At 43.9% G+C, this 18,538-nt stretch overlaps 1 protein-coding gene across 1 annotated transcript; it reads left to right on the top strand.

Annotated features, from left to right (window-relative positions):
* Positions 1–39: 39 nt before the first annotated feature.
* On the top strand, positions 40–8,835 carry CAVIN4 (caveolae associated protein 4). The gene is made up of 2 exons (XM_036261309.1): positions 40–498; positions 7,295–8,835. The coding sequence occupies exons 1-2, from the start codon at positions 94–96 to the stop codon at positions 8,003–8,005; spliced, it is 1,116 nt and encodes a 371-aa protein (XP_036117202.1). The 5' UTR covers positions 40–93; the 3' UTR covers positions 8,006–8,835.
* The last annotated feature ends 9,703 nt before the right edge of the window (positions 8,836–18,538 follow it).

Here is an 18,538-nt window from a genome sequence, read left to right as displayed (position 1 = left end):
TAAACAACCCCGTTGCCTGTTATCAAACTAACTGTTTGCTCCAAGTGCCACAATTGATTGTGGTAGGCCCTCTTTAACTGAGAAAGAAAGAAGATGGAACACAACGGGTCTGCTTCCAGTGCTGGTAAGGTCCACCAGAATCGCCTGTCAGGTATGACAGAGGAAGACCAAGAAGCCGCTCTCACCATTGTGACTGTGCTGGACAAGGTTGCCTCCATCGTGGACAGTGTGCAGGCGAGCCAGAAGAGAATCGAAGAGAGACACCGGGGGATGGAAAACGCCCTCAAGTCTGTCCAGATTGACCTGCTGAAGCTCTCACAGTCACACAGCAATACCGGCTACGTCATTAACAAGCTGTTTGAGAAAACCCGAAAAGTCAGTGCTCACATTAAAGACGTGAAGGCCCGAGTGGAGAAGCAACAACTTCACGTTACGAAAGTTGAAACTAAGCAAGAGGAAATAATGAAGAAGAACAAGTTCCGTGTGGTCATATTCCAGGTAAGCTTGCACTTGGTTTTACCTACTCCAGTCTCTTGCCAACGAGTCGTCAGAACTTTTCAGTGTTGCCTCTTAACTATTGTATGCATTCATGTAGTAGAATGCCGTATCAGCAGATATCTCAGGATCAAACAAACCATTTCTATGAGAACTAACATACTGTCGGATCAGTATTTTGAGCCTCTCAACCATTTCGTGTAATATGAACTCTGGGCCATAGCTGAGGCTATTTCTTGCCTTTGAAACTTAATATTGGTAAAGGTCTTTTAGTGTATTAGCCATATTAGCATGATGCCCTCTCATAGGCTTTAGAATGTCAGGACTGGAAGAGACCTAAGAAGCCTCTAGTATAGAGTACCTCTGTATTATATAAAGAAAGAAACTGAGGACCAGTAGCCTCACAATGTGTGTGTGTGTGTGTGTGTGTGTGTGTGTGTGTGTGTGTGTTTAAAATTTATAATGGAGAGCCAAGAAAGCCCTAAAGAGTACAATGTAAGCTTTCTGGAATATAATCTGTTGGAATTTTTACATATGAGTCACAATAATAAACTGTATTTTGTAATGAATCAGGCAATTGTTCTTATTTTTCTTATTGTTATTTTAGTTACACAAATGTAGGAGTCACATAAATGATTCCTTATATTTAATTATAAAGTCTTTTTACTTGGCTGATTTAATATAATAGTGTCTGTGGCATTGTATTTTGAGCTAAGTTCCTATATTACTGTATAGTTAAACTCGTATTCATTTAAATAGGACCATATTCATGGCAAATGCATAATATCTATGATATATTTTAAAACATACAAATCAAAAGTTAAAAGTTAAACTCTCCTCGCATAGTAGAAAAACGGGAAAATCATTATCAGACGGTTTGCAAAAGACAAAGGAGCAGAATTCCACCTTCACCTACTTAAATATTTGCAGTTACTAAAACATAACATACTCAGAGTTTAAGGTAGAAAAAAAACAAGGCGCTTCATGCCCTGGCCAGTTTGGCTCAGTGGTTAGGGCGTTGGCCCGCAGACGGGGGAGTCCCCGCTAAGGCCACGTACCTCTGTTGCAGTTTGTCCCCAGCCCTGGTTGGGGTCGTGTGGGTAGCAACGACTTGATGTGTCTCTCTCACATCGATGTTTCTCTCTCTCTTCTTCCCTTCCTCTCTATCTGAAGATAAATGCAAAAAATGTCCTTGGTTGAGGATAAAAAAAAACCCCAAAGCTCTTCAGTATTCTTCTGGTAGGAGTATTAATTGGCACATTTCTGGAGGGTGGTTTTGTTAGTACATATTAAGAATTTTAAAAATTCACAAACTCTTTGGCCCCCAAAAATGATTTTTCAAAGATTTTGCTCTAAGTCTAAAGCCAGTAATATATGCAGGGATGTTTACTAGTGCATGTATACATTATTATCACATTGTATTTTTAAAATGGATGGATGCCCATGTGCTTAGGGGAAAAAACACAAAACAGAATCTAGAAGAATGGAAACAAAGTGAAATAGGAAGGCAGTTGGATTATGTAGGCAGATGCTTGTAAAACACTTGGGATGTGGGCCATAATCCCCCCCCACATTTTGGACACATTAGTCAATTCTCCACAGCCTTCTGTTGACTGATAGAGTTACAGAGTGGTATTTTGAATCTGTTTTTAAGAGCCTGTTGTCTGTTTAGGAAGAAGAATAGGGAGGAGAGAGAAATGTTGCTTATTTCAAAGGTAGATAGATTGGACTGTGCCATTTCCCTTTCCTTCCAAATCCCTGGAAGTTCTATTCCAGACTTAGAAACTTGAAAGAAATTAGTCATCTTAGTCTCAGAGGCCAGTTCCTGTGTTAGTGTATATACTGAGGATCTAGATTTGGTATTGGAGAATGTGGCATCCATTCTTCAATTCACTTTTCAAGGGCATTAGCAGTAATGGGTACACGTCACCCTCCATTTGTGTGGGGCATGCCAGCAAACATTCTTAGCATCCAGCGTTTCTCCTGAGAGCCTTTGTGCCAAGAATAGACCAGGTACCAGTACAGATTTGCAGAGGCTAGAGCAAAGAAATTTCTGAAAAGTTCTAATTGACTCTTATTGACATAAGAGTTCTTATTGACATAATTTTTTTTTTTAAGTTAAGATGTTTCTGCCTGGTTGGAGTGGCTTAGTTTGTTGAGCATCATCCTGTGCACCAAACGGTTGCTGGTCCAATTCCCAGTCAGGGCCCATGCCTGGGTTTCGGGTTCAGTCCCTGGTTGGGGAGCATGCAGAGGGCAGCCAATTAGTGTTTCTCCCTCTCATCGATGTTTCTCTCTCTCTCTAAGCATGTCCCTGGGTGAGGATTTAAAAAAAAAAAAGAGAGATGTTTCTATACTCACCATGTATTCTCTGAAACTTGCTATTTTTTCCCTTTCTTTGAGCCCCCATAGTTACTTGGACAAATGGATAGAAGACAGTATGAGAAAGCAGCTGAGAGGCACCAGATAGGCTGGATCTCTTTCCTCGTTAGATAGAATGCTATGAGTTCAGTGAAATTAAAGTTTTGGAGTAAGCGGTTTGTCAGTGAGCAGTCAGCTATCATGGGAGAGCTTGTAGAGAAAAGACAAAGGCAAATAATGAACATAGAACTCAGGTTTGATGATTCATTAGATGTTAGAACACTACTCAATATTCACATGATCATTCTTAAAGTCAGTTCTTACAGTTCATTTTCGTAGTTAATATGTGTAAGTGGTTATATTGAGAATGCTTCTTCTACTAAAATTAACATGAAGCTGAGTGATTCAGCTATAGGATATGTGCATTTTCGTTTGGGTCTTCCCTCTAAAAGCTTACCCTGGATATATCTTTTGGTGGCAGTCTTTATTGGTATTTTATCTCCCACAGTTGTGTATGGCGGAGTTTTCACCTAATCCTGGACATTGGCATTAAAAAAGACTATCTATGCCCTGGCCAGTTTGGCTCAGTGGTTGGAGTGTCGACCTGTAGACCAGAGAGTCCTGGGTTCGGTTCCTGCTAGGGGCACATACCAAAAGAAAAAAAAAAAAGACTATCTACTATTTCTCATACAATTATCATTTCTCTTTAAACATATGTCACTTTGATGACCTTCTCATCATACAAGTCAGGAGTCTTAGCATGTCTTCTGACAATTTTGCTTATTAAGAACATGCACCTGGTTACTAAATAAGATATTTGCCATCCCCTAACAATAAATCCCAGACTTTTGTATATTCCAGATTCTCCTAGTGATATTACTCTGATATTCAATCATGACCCAAAATAACTTGTTTTGTCATAAAAATTATCATTTTTACCTGGACTTTTACATAAAAAGATATAAAATAATTATATTTGGAAATCAGCTATAATTCAATCCTATAATCTTCCATTATTACTGCATTGTACGCACCACTGACTCATAGTATCTCTGACTCACAGGAGTGACAACAAATAGATCCATATAACAAGTACTTTCCCTGACTCTAACTCTGTTTTCTTTGGAGTCTGCTGTTGTATAATTTGTTTTGCAATTGAAGAAGGGTATGTGATTCCTGAGTTAAGTTCTATCTGATTTCACGGCAGGATTGTGAGGGATTTTCCCCCTGCCAAGCAGTTATTATTTTTTGGCTCCTTCCTTTTCTAATTATACCTTCTCAGGCCATACCAACCCACTTGGTGTTGCTGAAGCCACTCCCTGCAGCAGGTGCCAGGAAGGGAGAGGAATCATTTTGTGCTTCTGATTCATGAGAGAGCTACCCACCCTGCCCCCCCTTTTTAAGTTCCTAGACTCTCCAATCCGATAGCCAAATAATTTAGTTTTAAATAAATATCCAAAGAAATAAGGCTTCAGAGACATCTTCTTGGCCACCAGGCTGATAGGTTTTAGAATATATGTAAATGTGTTTCTTATGTTTTATTCATTTTCTTTTAAACAGGTTTAATCTGGATATCGAGTAGGAGCACATTTTTTTTCTTAAGAAATTTTAACTTAGGGGTTCAGTTAAAGTCTCGTGATCTTCAGAGTTTTGCCTATTTAATTTAAGAAATAACCCCTAAATGGTGAGTTGGGTTCTTTTAGCAGCTGTTCCTGGGCTGGTTCTCAAGGTCACCAGTGTCCATGTTCCCAAATCCAATGCTCCTTCTTCTCCTTTTGACACATTTGATAGTTGATCCCTCCCTCTCTTTTGGAAACTTTTCCTTTTGCTCCCGGGTGGTGGGGGTGTAGTAGGGGTGGAGGCGTGGGGGGTGCTACTCTCTCTTGGATTTCTTCCTTCTGGCTGATATTTCTCCATTTGGTTTTCTCATCTCTGCTTATCTACAAGTCTAAAATCCATTTATCTCCTATAACACCAAAATCAAGAAATTTCTAAATTCTTAATAACTTCTTTTGCAGCAAGACCTTAACGTGACCCAAACTCATTTGACGGCAACACCTGACCTGAAATAGCATGAGGCTGTTTAGAGTCTTTAGCCCACCTTAGAGTGAATATTGATATTTTTTGCCACAACAATGTTTCTTACCAAGATCTCACTGGGAATATTATATATCATATTTTCCCCACATCTGAAATATTATGAATTCTGAAACACACTTTGGCCCCAGGGAGTTTGAATAGCAGAATGTAGACTCATTCACTCAATGTCTTGGTCTCTATAATCTGGTTTCATGATTTCTAATTTAATGTTTATGTTAACGACTCCCAAATGTTTTATCTCCAGCTTAGACCTCTCTTCTGAACTCCAGTACATACTCAGTTCCCTACTTGACATCTCTGCTTAGATTTCCCGGGGGCATCTCAGAGTCTACAGGTATAGATCCCATCCTTCCCTTCCAGTCTCTTCCTCCTGCTGTCTTTGTCATCCCCTTTGATGACAAATCTGTCCTTCAGTTGCTTAGACCATGCACTTGAGCATTATCATTAACACTCGCTGACACATGCAGCAAATCCTGTTGGCTCCGACCTTCAAAGTGAACCGAGAATCAGACCACTTCTTACCACCACCTCTGCCAATAACCTGATCCACCTCTCACCTGACTTATCTTGGTGTCTCCAACATTCTCCCCGCTTCTTATCTTGCCCCCATGGCCTATTCCTTTCCTTTCCTTTCCTTTTTTTACCCTCACCTGAGGACATTTTTCCATTTTTGGTTCAGAGAGGGAGAGAGAGGAAGAGAGAGAGAGAAACATCGATGTGAAAGGGACACATTGAGTGGCTGCCACCCGCAGGGCCCAACCAGGGCCGGGGACAAACTGCAACTGAGATACGCGCCCTTAGCGGGAACCGAACCCGGGTCTCTCTGGACCGCAGGCCGTTGCTCTAACCGCTGAGCAAAACCGGCCAGGGCACCATAGCCTGTGTCAACAGAGGGATCCTTTTACAACGCGGTTCAAATCATGTCGCTCTTCTCCTCAAAACTCTTTTAAAGGCTCCCTCTCACATTCAGGGTAAGAGCCCTGGTCCTTGTTAGATACGGAGCCCTACATGACCTGACTCTCCAGCTACCTCCCTTGCTGTCTCTCCTCCTCTTCTTGCCCCTGATCACTCTGCTCCAACCACTTCGCTCACCTTGCTGTGTTGTCTCCTTCCCTCCCAGACTTACACATTCCCTGCAGGTCTAGACTATGATGTCATGTTGTTGGTGAGGCCTTTCCGAGTATCCTCCCCGCTCACTGTATTTCTCCCTTCCTGGCTTTATTCTTCACCTCTTAGCACTTACCACCATCCTACATACTTCATATTTAACTTGCCTATTTCTCTCTCTCTGAAACTATAAGATCTTCTACTCTATTTTCTTCACAGGAAGTTGTCAGTTCCTAGAACATTGACTGTGCGTGGTAGGTGCTTAGTCACTCTTTGTTGTATGAAGACATAGCCTCTTATTTGACCCAGTAGTCACACTGGGCATAAAACATAAGATACATCTTTGCTTTCTTGAACTTATCATCAAATGAAAGCCTCGGGGAGACATTTATAAATAAGTCAAGTTCCAATTCAATTCAAACTGTGATGCATGTCATAACTAGAGGTATACTTGCGTCATTTTCACGTAAACTGGAGACACGGTTAGCCTGCTGGGGAAGTTGGGGACGTTTGAATTCCTTCTTGAAGAAAGATATTTCTTACAAAGCTGAAAAGAGGGGGAGGGGCATTTAAAGCAGCAGGAACCACATACGCAGTGTTTCTGTTATGTGTTGGAGGACTTGGGAGTGACTGGGCTGGAGGTGAGGGAAAGAGGCTTAGCTCCAACTGAAGAGCCTTCTAATGACACTGAAGAGTCTGAACACTCTTCTTTGAGTAATGATGAGCTCCCAAAAGTTTTAAAGTAGGGAACAGATGAGTCATTGAGTCGTTTTATCGAGGGTACTTGGCGAGCTGTGGATAATGGGGTGAGAAGGAGAGGCAGTATTTGGGACGATGAGTCTGAGGTTTCTAGCTGGGTGGCACCTGGATGGGTATTGGTACTGAGAGGCCCAGGAAGGGAAGTGGCTCTGGAGAGGAGGATGGATGGGCCTTGAGATAAGTTTAAGGTACTTGTGCAGTATTTAGGTGGTGAAGTCTGTCCATTATTTTAAAGAGTGAAGAGAAAATATTTGTGAATTTGCTCACAATTGGATCTGAAGGCAGAGGAGCGGACCAGGTTGCCCAGGGTGAGCTTGGGAGATGAAGAGGGAAAAAGGGCCAAGGAGAGAGAAACCCGGAGAAACATCAACACTAAGAAGTGGGCAGAGGATAAACAGTCCGTGGAGGAGATTGAAAGGTGTGCAGAAGGTAAAAGAACTGGTCTCTAACATGCTTGCTTTCTCTTCTTCAGGAGGAGATTCGGTGTCCGACATCCCTGTCTATTGTCAAAGACAAAAACCTAACTGAGACTCAAGAGGAAGACGATGAAGATGTCTTTGATCCCCCAATAGATCTGTCTTCGGATGAAGAGTATTACGTGGAAGAAAGCAGGTCCACCAGGCTTAGAAAGTCAGGCAAGGAGCACATTGATAACATAAAAAAGGCATTTTCCAAAGAAAACATGGCGAAGACACGGCAGAATTTTGACAAGGGAGTCAACAGAATTAGAACTAGAATAGTGACCCCGGAGAGGAGAGAGAGACTCAGGCAGTCAGGAGAGAGGCTGAAACAGTCTGGAGAGAGGCTGAAACAGTCTGGAGAGAGGCTGAAACAGTCAGGGGAAAGATTTAAAAAATCGATTTCGAATGCAGCTCCCTCTAAGGAAGCTTTTAAGATTCGTAGCCTTCGGAAAGCTAAAGGCCCGACAGTGGTGGCCGCAGGTCCAGAAGAGGTCAGGGAGATGGGCGTGGACATCCTCGCCGGGAGCCGGTCTCTGGGCCCCATCAGTGAGCTCTACAGTGACGAGCTCAGCGAAACGGACCGAGAGGAGGCCAGGGGCGTGTGTCCTCCCCTCGAAGGGGGGGACACCCCAACCCCTGAGCCTTTAAAAGTTACTTTTAAACCCCAGGTGCAAGTAGAGGATGACGAATCTCTTTTGCTAGATTTAAAGCAGTCTTCATAGCGAGGAATCAAGTATATTTTAAGTATCAACAACCTTAATCACGCAGTTTCAGTTTAAGTAGTATGGTCACTTAACTTTTGTAGGCTGTGTAGGGACAAAATACAGAGTATGATTTTTCATTTATGTTTAAAATCTTAAAGGTACTACCAATATATACATTTCCTAGTAATCCCCTTGGGAATGTTTTCTTCCTCCCCCCGGGCTTATAAGATTCTAGCAGCTTCCTCTCATGTCCCTCTCACGGCAGCTGTGGGTTCTTAAGTTCCTCTCTCTTCTTGCTCACCAGAAAAATAGCTTCCTAGAGAGGGTCAGTGAGGTGTTTAGTAGCTTGAAACACGAGAAGGGCAAATGTGTGGCCATCGTTTGCAAGTGAACTCTCAGTTTTGGTCTAGATTCACTGGGGTGACCAGCCTCCAAGGGGATTGTATCATCCGTATGTTCAGATCCCCAGATGGGGGGGTAAAGCACAAGCACACGTCTTGGTGATGCGTTTGCGTGCAGCGTGGAAGTTCTGGACTTGAGCGTTTGCTCTGGTGTCACCGCTGTACGTGCTGCGAGCACTTGGCACATCACCTGCTCGTCGGCTCCTCAGTAGGTTGGGGAGGGTTTGCCTATCCTGCATCTCAGAGAACGGTTGTGAAGATCAAAGGAAACAACGTGCATTCCGGGGGAACGAGCCGTGCTGATTCCTCAGACAGCATCGAATTGATTACAGCTGCTGAGAAAGCCCTGTGCCGGGCGGTGAGGACCGAGGTGGGGACACGAAAGGTCTTCAGAAGCCTTTTCACAGAATCAGGAATGAAAAACAAATGGGTAACTTTTTTTTTTTTTTTTTTAAATCAAAGACTAAAACGGAAGCTTGAGTTTGAGTTGGATCTTAAAAGCTTTCTGGAAAAGTGTTTTTCTAATTTCCTTTTGATTCAGATCTGGGGTGGACTACAGCAACGTTTGAGGAGCGTGAGGAGTAAGACCGTGGCTGTGTCTCCAAGGGCCCTCTATAAAGTCAGCCCTGGTAGAGGGGTTTGGAGACGACTGCAGATATTTCTGTTTTAGGGTGAAGACCTCGGGGTGCATCTGTCCAAAACAGTGTTCATAGGGGTTCACCATAGCTGCTTTGGGAGGAAGCCAGATTCCCCTCTTACCTTTAGACGTAGCCAATCCAGAAGACAATATTATTGCTAAAGAGAGAGAGAAATGGTCATGCTGGTTCTGCACTTCTGGTGATGTTTAAATCTCCTGGTTTGGTAATAGGGAAGAGATGATGTTGAATCTGAAGAGTTTGGAGAACAGTCAGCTTTCAGATCAGTCCTGGGTGCTCATGTAGTGGTTGTAATAAATGTACACACACAGAGACGCGCACACACACCACAGACAGATACACAGCAAATCAACTTGAAGATGTTTGACTCATTTACCCAGAGACTTGGGCTTGGGAGTTTGATTCAGCATCGTTTCTTCTTCCATCTGCATGGCAAAATAAAACTGCATGAACATATAAAATCATAAATTGTTCATCTTTTTATATTGAAAACTAAAGTGTATACAACATGGAATAAATACTTTGAAATGAATAATCAAAAAAATTGTTATCATTTAAACAGAGCTTGGATGCCTAGTCACATACTTCCCTAAAGCCATAATAGATTTGAATTTTATAAAAGACATTACATTATTACAAAGTTTGATGTCAGTTTCCTATTTGTAAATATTGTTACCAGTAATGAATGCAAACAGCAAGGTGTGAACTTGATATAACAACCCATCTCATAACCTAGGTATACGTCTAGGTTAAGAAGAATGTAAACTTATAACCTTTTTCTCTTTTGTAGCCCTGTACAGAGTAAATATCAATTGGGCTAAAATAGTTTTTGGCAAGTATTCCTGTCAAGATTTTGTAACATCTGTTTGCTTACTGACCCATCATATAACCAGATTTGACATGTTATGGAACATTTCCCATATTTGAGGAAGGAGCATAACCTGGTCAGTTCTTCATCAAGGTAGACATCGTGCAAACCCAGAAACACAAACAATTTCATTTCCCCAGAGTTTGCTCTGACCTTCTACTGCCTTCTTGGATTAAGACTTTGGCCTCCGTGTCGCTCTGTCTCTTGAATTGTTCCTCATATTTAGGACATTCCTCATTTCTGTATTCATAGTGTTTTCTTCTTTTCTTTCCCCTGTTTTCTTGATGTAAAGAAATGTCTCTTTATAATGGGCTGCAAAATCACACATTCCCACTGAATGCAAGGAATATTCTAGTCAACGTTCCTTATTTTAAAAGTTTCAGACAACACAACAGATTTTCTGCTTATTTTACTTTTCTCTGTTTTGGAAATTATACACGTCGGGTTTTAAATGATTCAAATAAAACCACTAGCTGGATTTATCCTCCTTTCTTGGTGTGAGGCAGAGCCATGCAACATCCATCGATCCCAAGGGCATGGGGCCCCCTTTCAACCTGAGCTCTTGCACAGAATGGAGCCCGGGTAGGGGGTGCCGCTGTCCTGCACACGGCGCCGGGGCTTTCCTCCGAGACTGCGTGGTGGCTGGTTCTGGCTCGTAGGGCAGGGAAACAAGGCCAATGTGACACGGTAATAAGAGGCGCGTGAAAATTCAGCTTGCTCAGATTGTATTTGTGGTGTGTGCAAACTTGCTTGAACAAGTTTTCATAAATTTAACATACAAACCAAAATACAGTCTTTTCATTTTGGCTTCATTCTTTGCCTTCCATGCACATTTGAGGGTTTGCTTTAGAACAAGGCCTGAAGTTCATTCTGATTCTTCAGCTGAAGTCATGGGTCAAGTCATGTAAAAGAGTCCAGAATCATTGTTAATGCCGTTCCATTCCATCAAATTACTGGGCTTTTTTTCTTTTTTGGAGACATGTTTTCTATAACTTCTTTTATTGAAACCTGATTTTAAAAAGTGCAGATTATGATCCCAAATAAGTTGCACGGCACATTTGAGTCAAGACTAGGGCGGATGATCACTATGGTTTCATCCTCAATCCTACGCGAATTTGCGGCATGCTAGTTCCTGGTTTGCAGGGAATGAGAACGGAAGAGGCCTCAGCGCTGAATTTTGTGTGTCTCTTGTGACAACTTCTGAGCAGAACAGAGTCCATTTTCTCAGCTAGCAGGGAAGCCACAAGCCTGCCTCACATACTCCTCCCCGGGGAGCAGTGGGAATGGAGGGCCCCTCTGAGGAACCCAGCTCAGGTGGGCCGGGAGCAGGGAGACGAGGTAGAGAGGCCAGGGTCCCTGGGCCAGAAAACCCATCGCACCAGGATGTGGGGGCCAGTTTGAAGCTGCAGCCCGGTTCGTGCTGTTGAGGCCTAATGTGCAGTTATGTAGCCCAATGAAGAAGGCTTCATTCCTGAGGCCTGTTGTCGACACATCTGACTTGAAGTGCTACACCTCAGTGAGCACCGAGGGGAGGGAAGGCAAGTTGGACGTTACAGGTCACAGCCCACGGGAGAGGCTGGAGAAACACACTTGTTAGATGAAGTTCACGTAAGTGAAATCGCGGGTTTTAAGAGAAAATTCAGGCAGTTTGACTTTGAAGAGAGGTGTGGATAAAGATCTTTGAAGGAAAGGGAGTGAGTGAAGACGTTGTCTAACTTGTAAATTAAGCTATGGTGAGCAATTCTGAATTTTCCCCTGATCACTGTGACATTACGTTAGAAAGGGCAGAGATTCTCTATCCTCAGACTGTGGTTTCCAAACCTCCATGATATAATTCACTGTAAGGTGAGAGAAACATTATATATTGTTCTGAGCTCAAATTGAGCTCTAGCGTGAACCCCGCAGCCTGGATGGTTTGGCTCAGTTTCTTGCTTTGAGTTCATTGAGGTATTTATTACTCCTGGCTGAAGTCTGTCCACAGCATAACCGTGTAAAGCAACTAAGCTATTCTGATAATCTCATGGGCTAATATTCATAACTCTGATATCAGAGTCTCCTTAGGCCTTTTATCTGAATAAGCTTTAAAGTCTCAATAAAGTCTATGTAGATATGCTGTTTTGGGGTAAAATAAAAGCCTTTGAAATGAGTTTGTCACTTTTATTGTATTCGCACCTTTCAAATGGCCACGTTTATTTAGAATGTTTCCCTGAGGAAGAGAAATAAATGAACAGAATCACACATGGGATGGGTGTGTAATTACACCACGGAGAAGATTCAGAGGGAAACTTGCATCATCACCTGTAAAGAAATACGACTAAATTTCCCTCAACAGGAGAGAAAATATTCAAACAAACCACAGGTTGTAGATCCTTGAGGAAAGTTCACTACTTGAAACACCTCTTTCTCACACAAAAAGAGGTCACCAGCATTCTAGGCACAGCTGTGTTGGAGAGTAAAACCACTTACGATGCAGTAGTCATTCTCTCGTATTCTTAGAAGTTGCCACCTTCCAATGATCATCTTAAACATTTCTTTTTTCCTCTCCAGAATGACAGCATCTGGAAGGGAGCAGGACTGGAAGGAGGCTAAGTAATTGGTTAGGGTCCGAAGAGCCTGTAATTTATTCTTATGGTTTGATGGAAGCCAGGACATATACATATGGTGGGTTATTTTCCTCGACTTCCAAAATTTTGTGCAGAAAGGATGATGATTATTATGCCCCCCATCCCCCACAGGCATGAGGGATAGAAATGGGGAGAATGGACATGGACATTGAAACTTAATCAGAGTCTTCTAGGCAAAAATCAACTCTCAACAATGAACTAAGATCAAAGCCAGAAACATCTTTAAACAGTGCCTGTTGAGGAATTGAGAAGGGTAACTGGTGGTCTCTGTTGTCACTGAGGAGAAAGCAAAGGAAAATGGGGTTCAGGTGTAGGGGAAGGGAATCGGGTTATCCACCAAGAAAGGGTTCTGCAGAGACACGTCCTTCTGGAGAGTTTAAGAATCAATCTATTTGGAAGCACGGCAGTAAGTCAAGTGCCTAGAGATGAACGTATACATCATATTTTTGTTCCATAGTTTTCATAATGAGCAGCCATGAGTGTTGTGTTCATATAGCTCTTCCGGTGAAACCTTTTCTAATGTGTACACATTCTGTCTGAGTGTCTAAGTTAAGAGCGAGAGACTGTGTTTCTCATCAGTAAGATAATGTTCTTGTACCTCCCATAATTCAATGTCTTCTTTATGTTAGGTATTCAGTAAGTACTGAATGAAAATAAATGAATGACTCTGAACTATGCTATCTTCTCTGAAGATCTTTGAATTCAGGTCATTTATTTATTTAGTATTTATTTAGCACCTCCTATAACCCTGGCTGTTTCTGGGCATAAGGCAGTTAACAAGACCAAGTCCCTGTTATCTCAGAGATAACATTCCAGGGAGAGACTAACAATAAGTAAATATGTCAGGTGGAGATAAGTATTATGAAGAAAAATCAGGACTAGGGGATGGGGCATAATGGGTGGAATGGTGCAGGCTGGGTGCTGTCTTAGGGTGTATAGGAGGGTCTCTCTGATAAGGTAGCCACAATGTCCTGAATTTAATATGCCAACCAGACAGGTATTTCTGGTAAAAAAAAAAATTCAGTATGAGGGTGGGAGGAAGGGGGTGGGTGTAATAGCCTGTGGCAGAGTGGTTTGTACCCTGAATAAGGACACATTGGAATGTTGAGCAGTGACATGATCTATTGATCTAATTATTTCTATTCGTTGAAAAATCAACCACAGTGTTCACATAAAAACTAACTACAATTTCTTAGTTCCCACTGCAAAGGAAATCACCCAAACTCCAAATGTTTGCTCCTTAATGGGTTTCTCCTAGGTTCCAGGAACATCCATTGCAGGTCAACACTGACATCTAGTGGATATTTTCATAAGAACAGGGCAAATTTGAACATTAGGAACAGGATGATAGGACAGTAATAACGTTATTAGAGTAGTACAATGGATTTGCCTCCTTGTTTTTCTTTGACTCATATTCAGATAAGTTTGCATTTTTTCTAGGATATATCCATTAGAACTGGTGAGTTTAGCTGCTAGAAGATTCGGGCATCAAAACATGGGCTGGTAAGGGGAGAATAAGTCAGGACCTGGTGAGTTCAACCAACAGCAAGTTCTCTGACTTTAGGGGTGGTTCTCAAAAGGTATCCTATGGTTTGTTGTGTGGTGTCTAAGGGTGCATGATGGGAGGAAGCTCAGGTAGTGTGAACATGTTCAAACTCAGGTGAGGTATTTCAATGTAGCAGTCAGGAGTTTTTATAACGGAATGAATATACCATATTTATATAAAGCTAGCCATATTAATCTTAGTAAATGTTAAACTCAGCTTGTTACTCTAACCGGATTTTCTCTCAAAACTAGAGCTCACACGTTAAACATTTTTTTTTAGCACACCTTACAGTTCAGCAGTTTCAGTTCCTGTGTGAACCTAAGGAGCAGCCTGACTTTCAAGGCCCTGGGAATGCCGACTGTCCAGACACAGAAATCCACTGATAAACCCAGACGGCCAACTCAAGGATACTGACCCTGAAAATCCGTATTGGGACCAGCAAGGACACTCCCTCCTTCTGGTCTCTTCTGCTTTCTCTCTTCCTCCTTATAAAAACTTCCGTCGGCACTGAGATCTTAAGATGGAGTTTTGAGGACTGGGAAAAGTCCCCCATCTTCTCAAGATGCTGGCACTTGAATAAACCTCTTTCCTTTTACCAGCACTTGTCTCAGGAGTTTGGCTTTCTTGCAGCAGGCAGCAGAATCTTGATTTTGGTTACACTTTAGCTTTATATTTGGACACCTGGCTCCATGCCTTATTCTGCCATTTACTGACTGAGAACTTTGGCAAATCGCACTCTCTGTTTTTCAGTTTCTAAATAGTACCTACTTTGCAAAAGTGTTTTATTAAGTAATTTATGCAAAGCACTCACACCAGCACTTAGAAGCAGTCAGTAACAGCTAGGGACTATTGTTTAGAGAAACCACAAGTAGCCACTAGAGGTAGAAAAACAGGCTATTATAGTAATAATAGAATCTACATTGAAAACATTTTTTTTTTTTTTTTTGCCCCCAGCATGTAACATTCACAGAGTTTAGCTTTTAACCATTTTGTATATCTCTATGATCCATTTAATCCACATTGATTGGGGAATAGATGAATATTCTGCTTAAGTAAAGTATATAATTTATACTACACAGAGATTAAAATTCTTTAGTGGTTTTCATTACTTTTAGGGAAAACCCAAATATTTAGCTCTGCAGGATCTGGCTCCTGACTGCCTTTTCCTCCTCATCAATTATTGCTCTTCCCACTGAGTTTCTGCATTCTGGACACACTGGCTTTCTTCAGGTCCTCCAATCCCTTGTCCACCTGTCTCAGGACCTCTGCATAGGCCGTTCTCTTAGCCGTCCACACCTCTCCACCCTACCTCACCAACCAAACACACGCCTGGTTAGCACCCACCCATTCATCTTCCAGATTCTGGCTTAAATGACACTTTTCCAGGGAAGCTTTCCCTGCCTTTGCCCAGCTCCCCACTGGGCAAGCCTCCCTTGTTATATGACCCCATAGCTTTCTGCACTTTCCATTTTTCTTCAGAACACTTATCGTTTCAAAGTGTATCTTTGGATGATTATTTGCTTGACCCATTGCTCTGTCCCTACCTCAGTGCCTGGTGCATTTAGACTTTCAGGTATTTTTTGAACAGTACAGAGGGTAATCTGAAGACAGAGGGATTTTATTTGAAAATTAAAATGTGGGAATAGGGAAGACAGTGACTGACTGAGTGTGTGTGTGTGTGGGGATCCTGCAGTGTGATGTCCAGGTTTCCTCTTGCAGACTAGGCACTCGTCCCTCCAGGTGCTGGGAGTTACAGGTGCCTCTCAGCCTAGTCCTACTGCAGGAACTGCCCTCAGCAAAGAGATCTACGTCCCCCAAGGACATGCCCCCTCCTGAGAGCAGCCCACATCCAGGGCCAGGTTGATGGGAGAGTATGGGTCCCACCCCTAGCCATTCAGAAGGGCCATCCCAGCTCCAGATCATCATAGGACTGGCTGAGGCCACTGCTGGAAGTGAATCAACGGTTCAACTGCCCCTCTGCCTCCATCCTTCCTCCCTCGGCCCCCAGAGGCGCTGTTCCTGAGAGCACCTCCACACACTATCTGCACACACATCTGAGAGTCTGCTTCGTAGGGGACTGGCCGCAGCTGGACGACGGGGACAGAGGAGTCTAAGGCAGCGCCTCAGTGTCTGGCTTCCCCCGAGGTGAGAGACCGGAGCAGAGGGGCTGGAGCCGCAGTGTGAGATGCAGAGGATGGGGGCGGCGTGTCGGACTTGCTGCAGGAGAGGCACCGAAGGACGCAGCCCTGCAAATGCCCCGCGAGGAGAACACGCAGCCCCGGGAATTTGCCAGCGCTGGAAGGTGCCCCTCTTCTCCAGATGGCCTCGTTGGGAGGCAGACAGCAACCCCCCGAGACTCGCTGCGCGGTCCTGCAGCGAGGGGCCTTCGCTGAGCCGGGTCGGAGGCTCCCACTCCTCTGGTCGGAGCATCAGGGGGCCCTCGGCAGGAACCGGCCACCCCACCCCTTGCCTTCTCTGCTCTGACCCTTTCGTGTCTTCTGCGCGCAGGGTGGTGGTGGGTTCGGGATGTTCTCGGTCAGGTTCTGGGCAGATCCACCAGAGTGGTCTGTTTCATGACTCCTTTGGCTATACGGGGGTGGGCAAAAGTAGGTTTACAGTCGTGAGTACTCGAAACACAGTTTATTGGTGTATGATTATTTATTATATTTATTGTTATCATCATTATTAGCCGACTTTTGCCCGCCCGTGTATTGATTCATGCCTCCCAAACAGGAAGACGTAGGTCTGACGCGTGAGCTTTCTAAAAACCAACCTGCAGGAAGCAGAACTTGGCGTGGACCAGCCTGCCCTCCCCCGCAGCCAGCACCCTCCACGCGGGCGCCCACACCCTGGCCCCGCCCAGCCGCGGAGCTACAGGCCCCGGTCTTCCCTTCCCGGGAAAGCCAGGACGTCCAGGGCTCCATTCAAAGGGGGACCTGCTCTTCCCCCACAGTCTTTCAGGCCTACCCTACAACTGCAGGCTCAGGTAGGTCCCTGTGTTACTTTCAGACCCAAGGGTGGTCTCTTGAGTAATTAAAATCCCATCCGGTGGCATAATGACATAGCAGCTTTCTCTCACCCATTTGAGAGTTTCCCAGGGCCTGCACTTCACTGGTAAAAAAAAAAAAAAAAAAATCAAACCACATACAAGGGTTAAAAGAAACACAGTGGCCACCTGCCCCACTCATCGCCCTGTCCCACATCCCACTGTCCAGAGGGAGTCACTATAAACTCTGGTTTGGTTTTGTGGTTAGCTAGGAAGATGTAGCTGTGGAGAAATTTGCTTCAGCCCTGCCCTCTCAGCCAGTCCTCAAGTACAACCACCCGGTGAGGTTAATGTTCTAGAGAAAGGCAGTGACCCTTTCTTACAGACAAGCTGGGGCACTTGGCCCCTGTCACCCGCTCCTTGCTCCCCCGATGAGCTGGAGGCAGCAGGTACATGGAAGGTCTGTATGAAGCCCCAGAAGTCCAGGTCAGCTGGATTTTTTAAAGGCCATTCATTTAAAAACCTTTACAAAATAGGAGTGATGGTTTGACACCAGGGACGCTCACTTTTCTCTAGTGACTTTGCAGACCCCATTGCCTGCGCCTGCAAGCCCGGCTGAGGTAGCGTGTGCATGCATTATGCATCTCTGACTGCGCGGGATGTGTCTGGTAAGCCCGGCAAGTCTGTTGGGAGCAATACCCCTGTGCTTTTTGTATCCAAAGAATGGACTCAGTACAGCTGGTGCTACCAGTCTCTTGTCTTTGGACCTGTGACAGCTGACCTCTTTGCTCTCTTAGCCATGTCTTCTGGGACAGCTCTTCAAGTCCAGTGAACATAGGGACAAAACCTTGCTATCTGGTGTCCTTCCCATAGCCCACAGAGAACTTGCTAGTGTACTTTGTGCAGCACCTTATAGGTTATTACCACTTTCTCCTCTCTCTCCTGGATTACTTAAGTGCCTCCTAACTGGTCTATTTTCATCCACTCCTCCTCTTCATCTAGAAGGCTAGATGAAGGCTCTCCAATGTGTGCTGGTTATCAATTTACAGCCTCTCAGCTTCAAGCACACGTGTGTTGCTGGGTTCTTTAAATGTTTCCTTTGCCATCTGCATGACGCTAACTTTGTCAGTAGAGGGCACTGGAGAGATACTGGAGAGAAACAGGAGTTTTCTTTCCCTGTTGGGGTGTACTGCTCCCTGCAGGCTCCTTGGTGGGCGCGGCTTTTCCAGCACCAGGTTCCTGAGCACAGCTGGCACCGCACAGGAGGGACATTCAGCAAGTCCCACTGCTGTGACCAGAGCCACATGGTTGTTGCCTCTCCAACAAGGTCTGAGGCTCAGCCCTGGGAGTGGGAGGCTCTTCCTTGGGGAATGGTTGCTCCTTGTATCCCCTATACTTTATTTAACAGGGTTTGCTAAAGCAGGTTTACAGTTGTTTGTATGCAAAATGATACAATAATTTATAAAGATA

Source organism: Molossus molossus, unplaced genomic scaffold (genome assembly GCF_014108415.1).
Source record: "Molossus molossus isolate mMolMol1 unplaced genomic scaffold, mMolMol1.p scaffold_m16_p_14, whole genome shotgun sequence".
NCBI lineage: Eukaryota > Metazoa > Chordata > Mammalia > Chiroptera > Molossidae > Molossus > Molossus molossus.
This window is presented reverse-complemented; position numbering and strand designations above follow the sequence as displayed.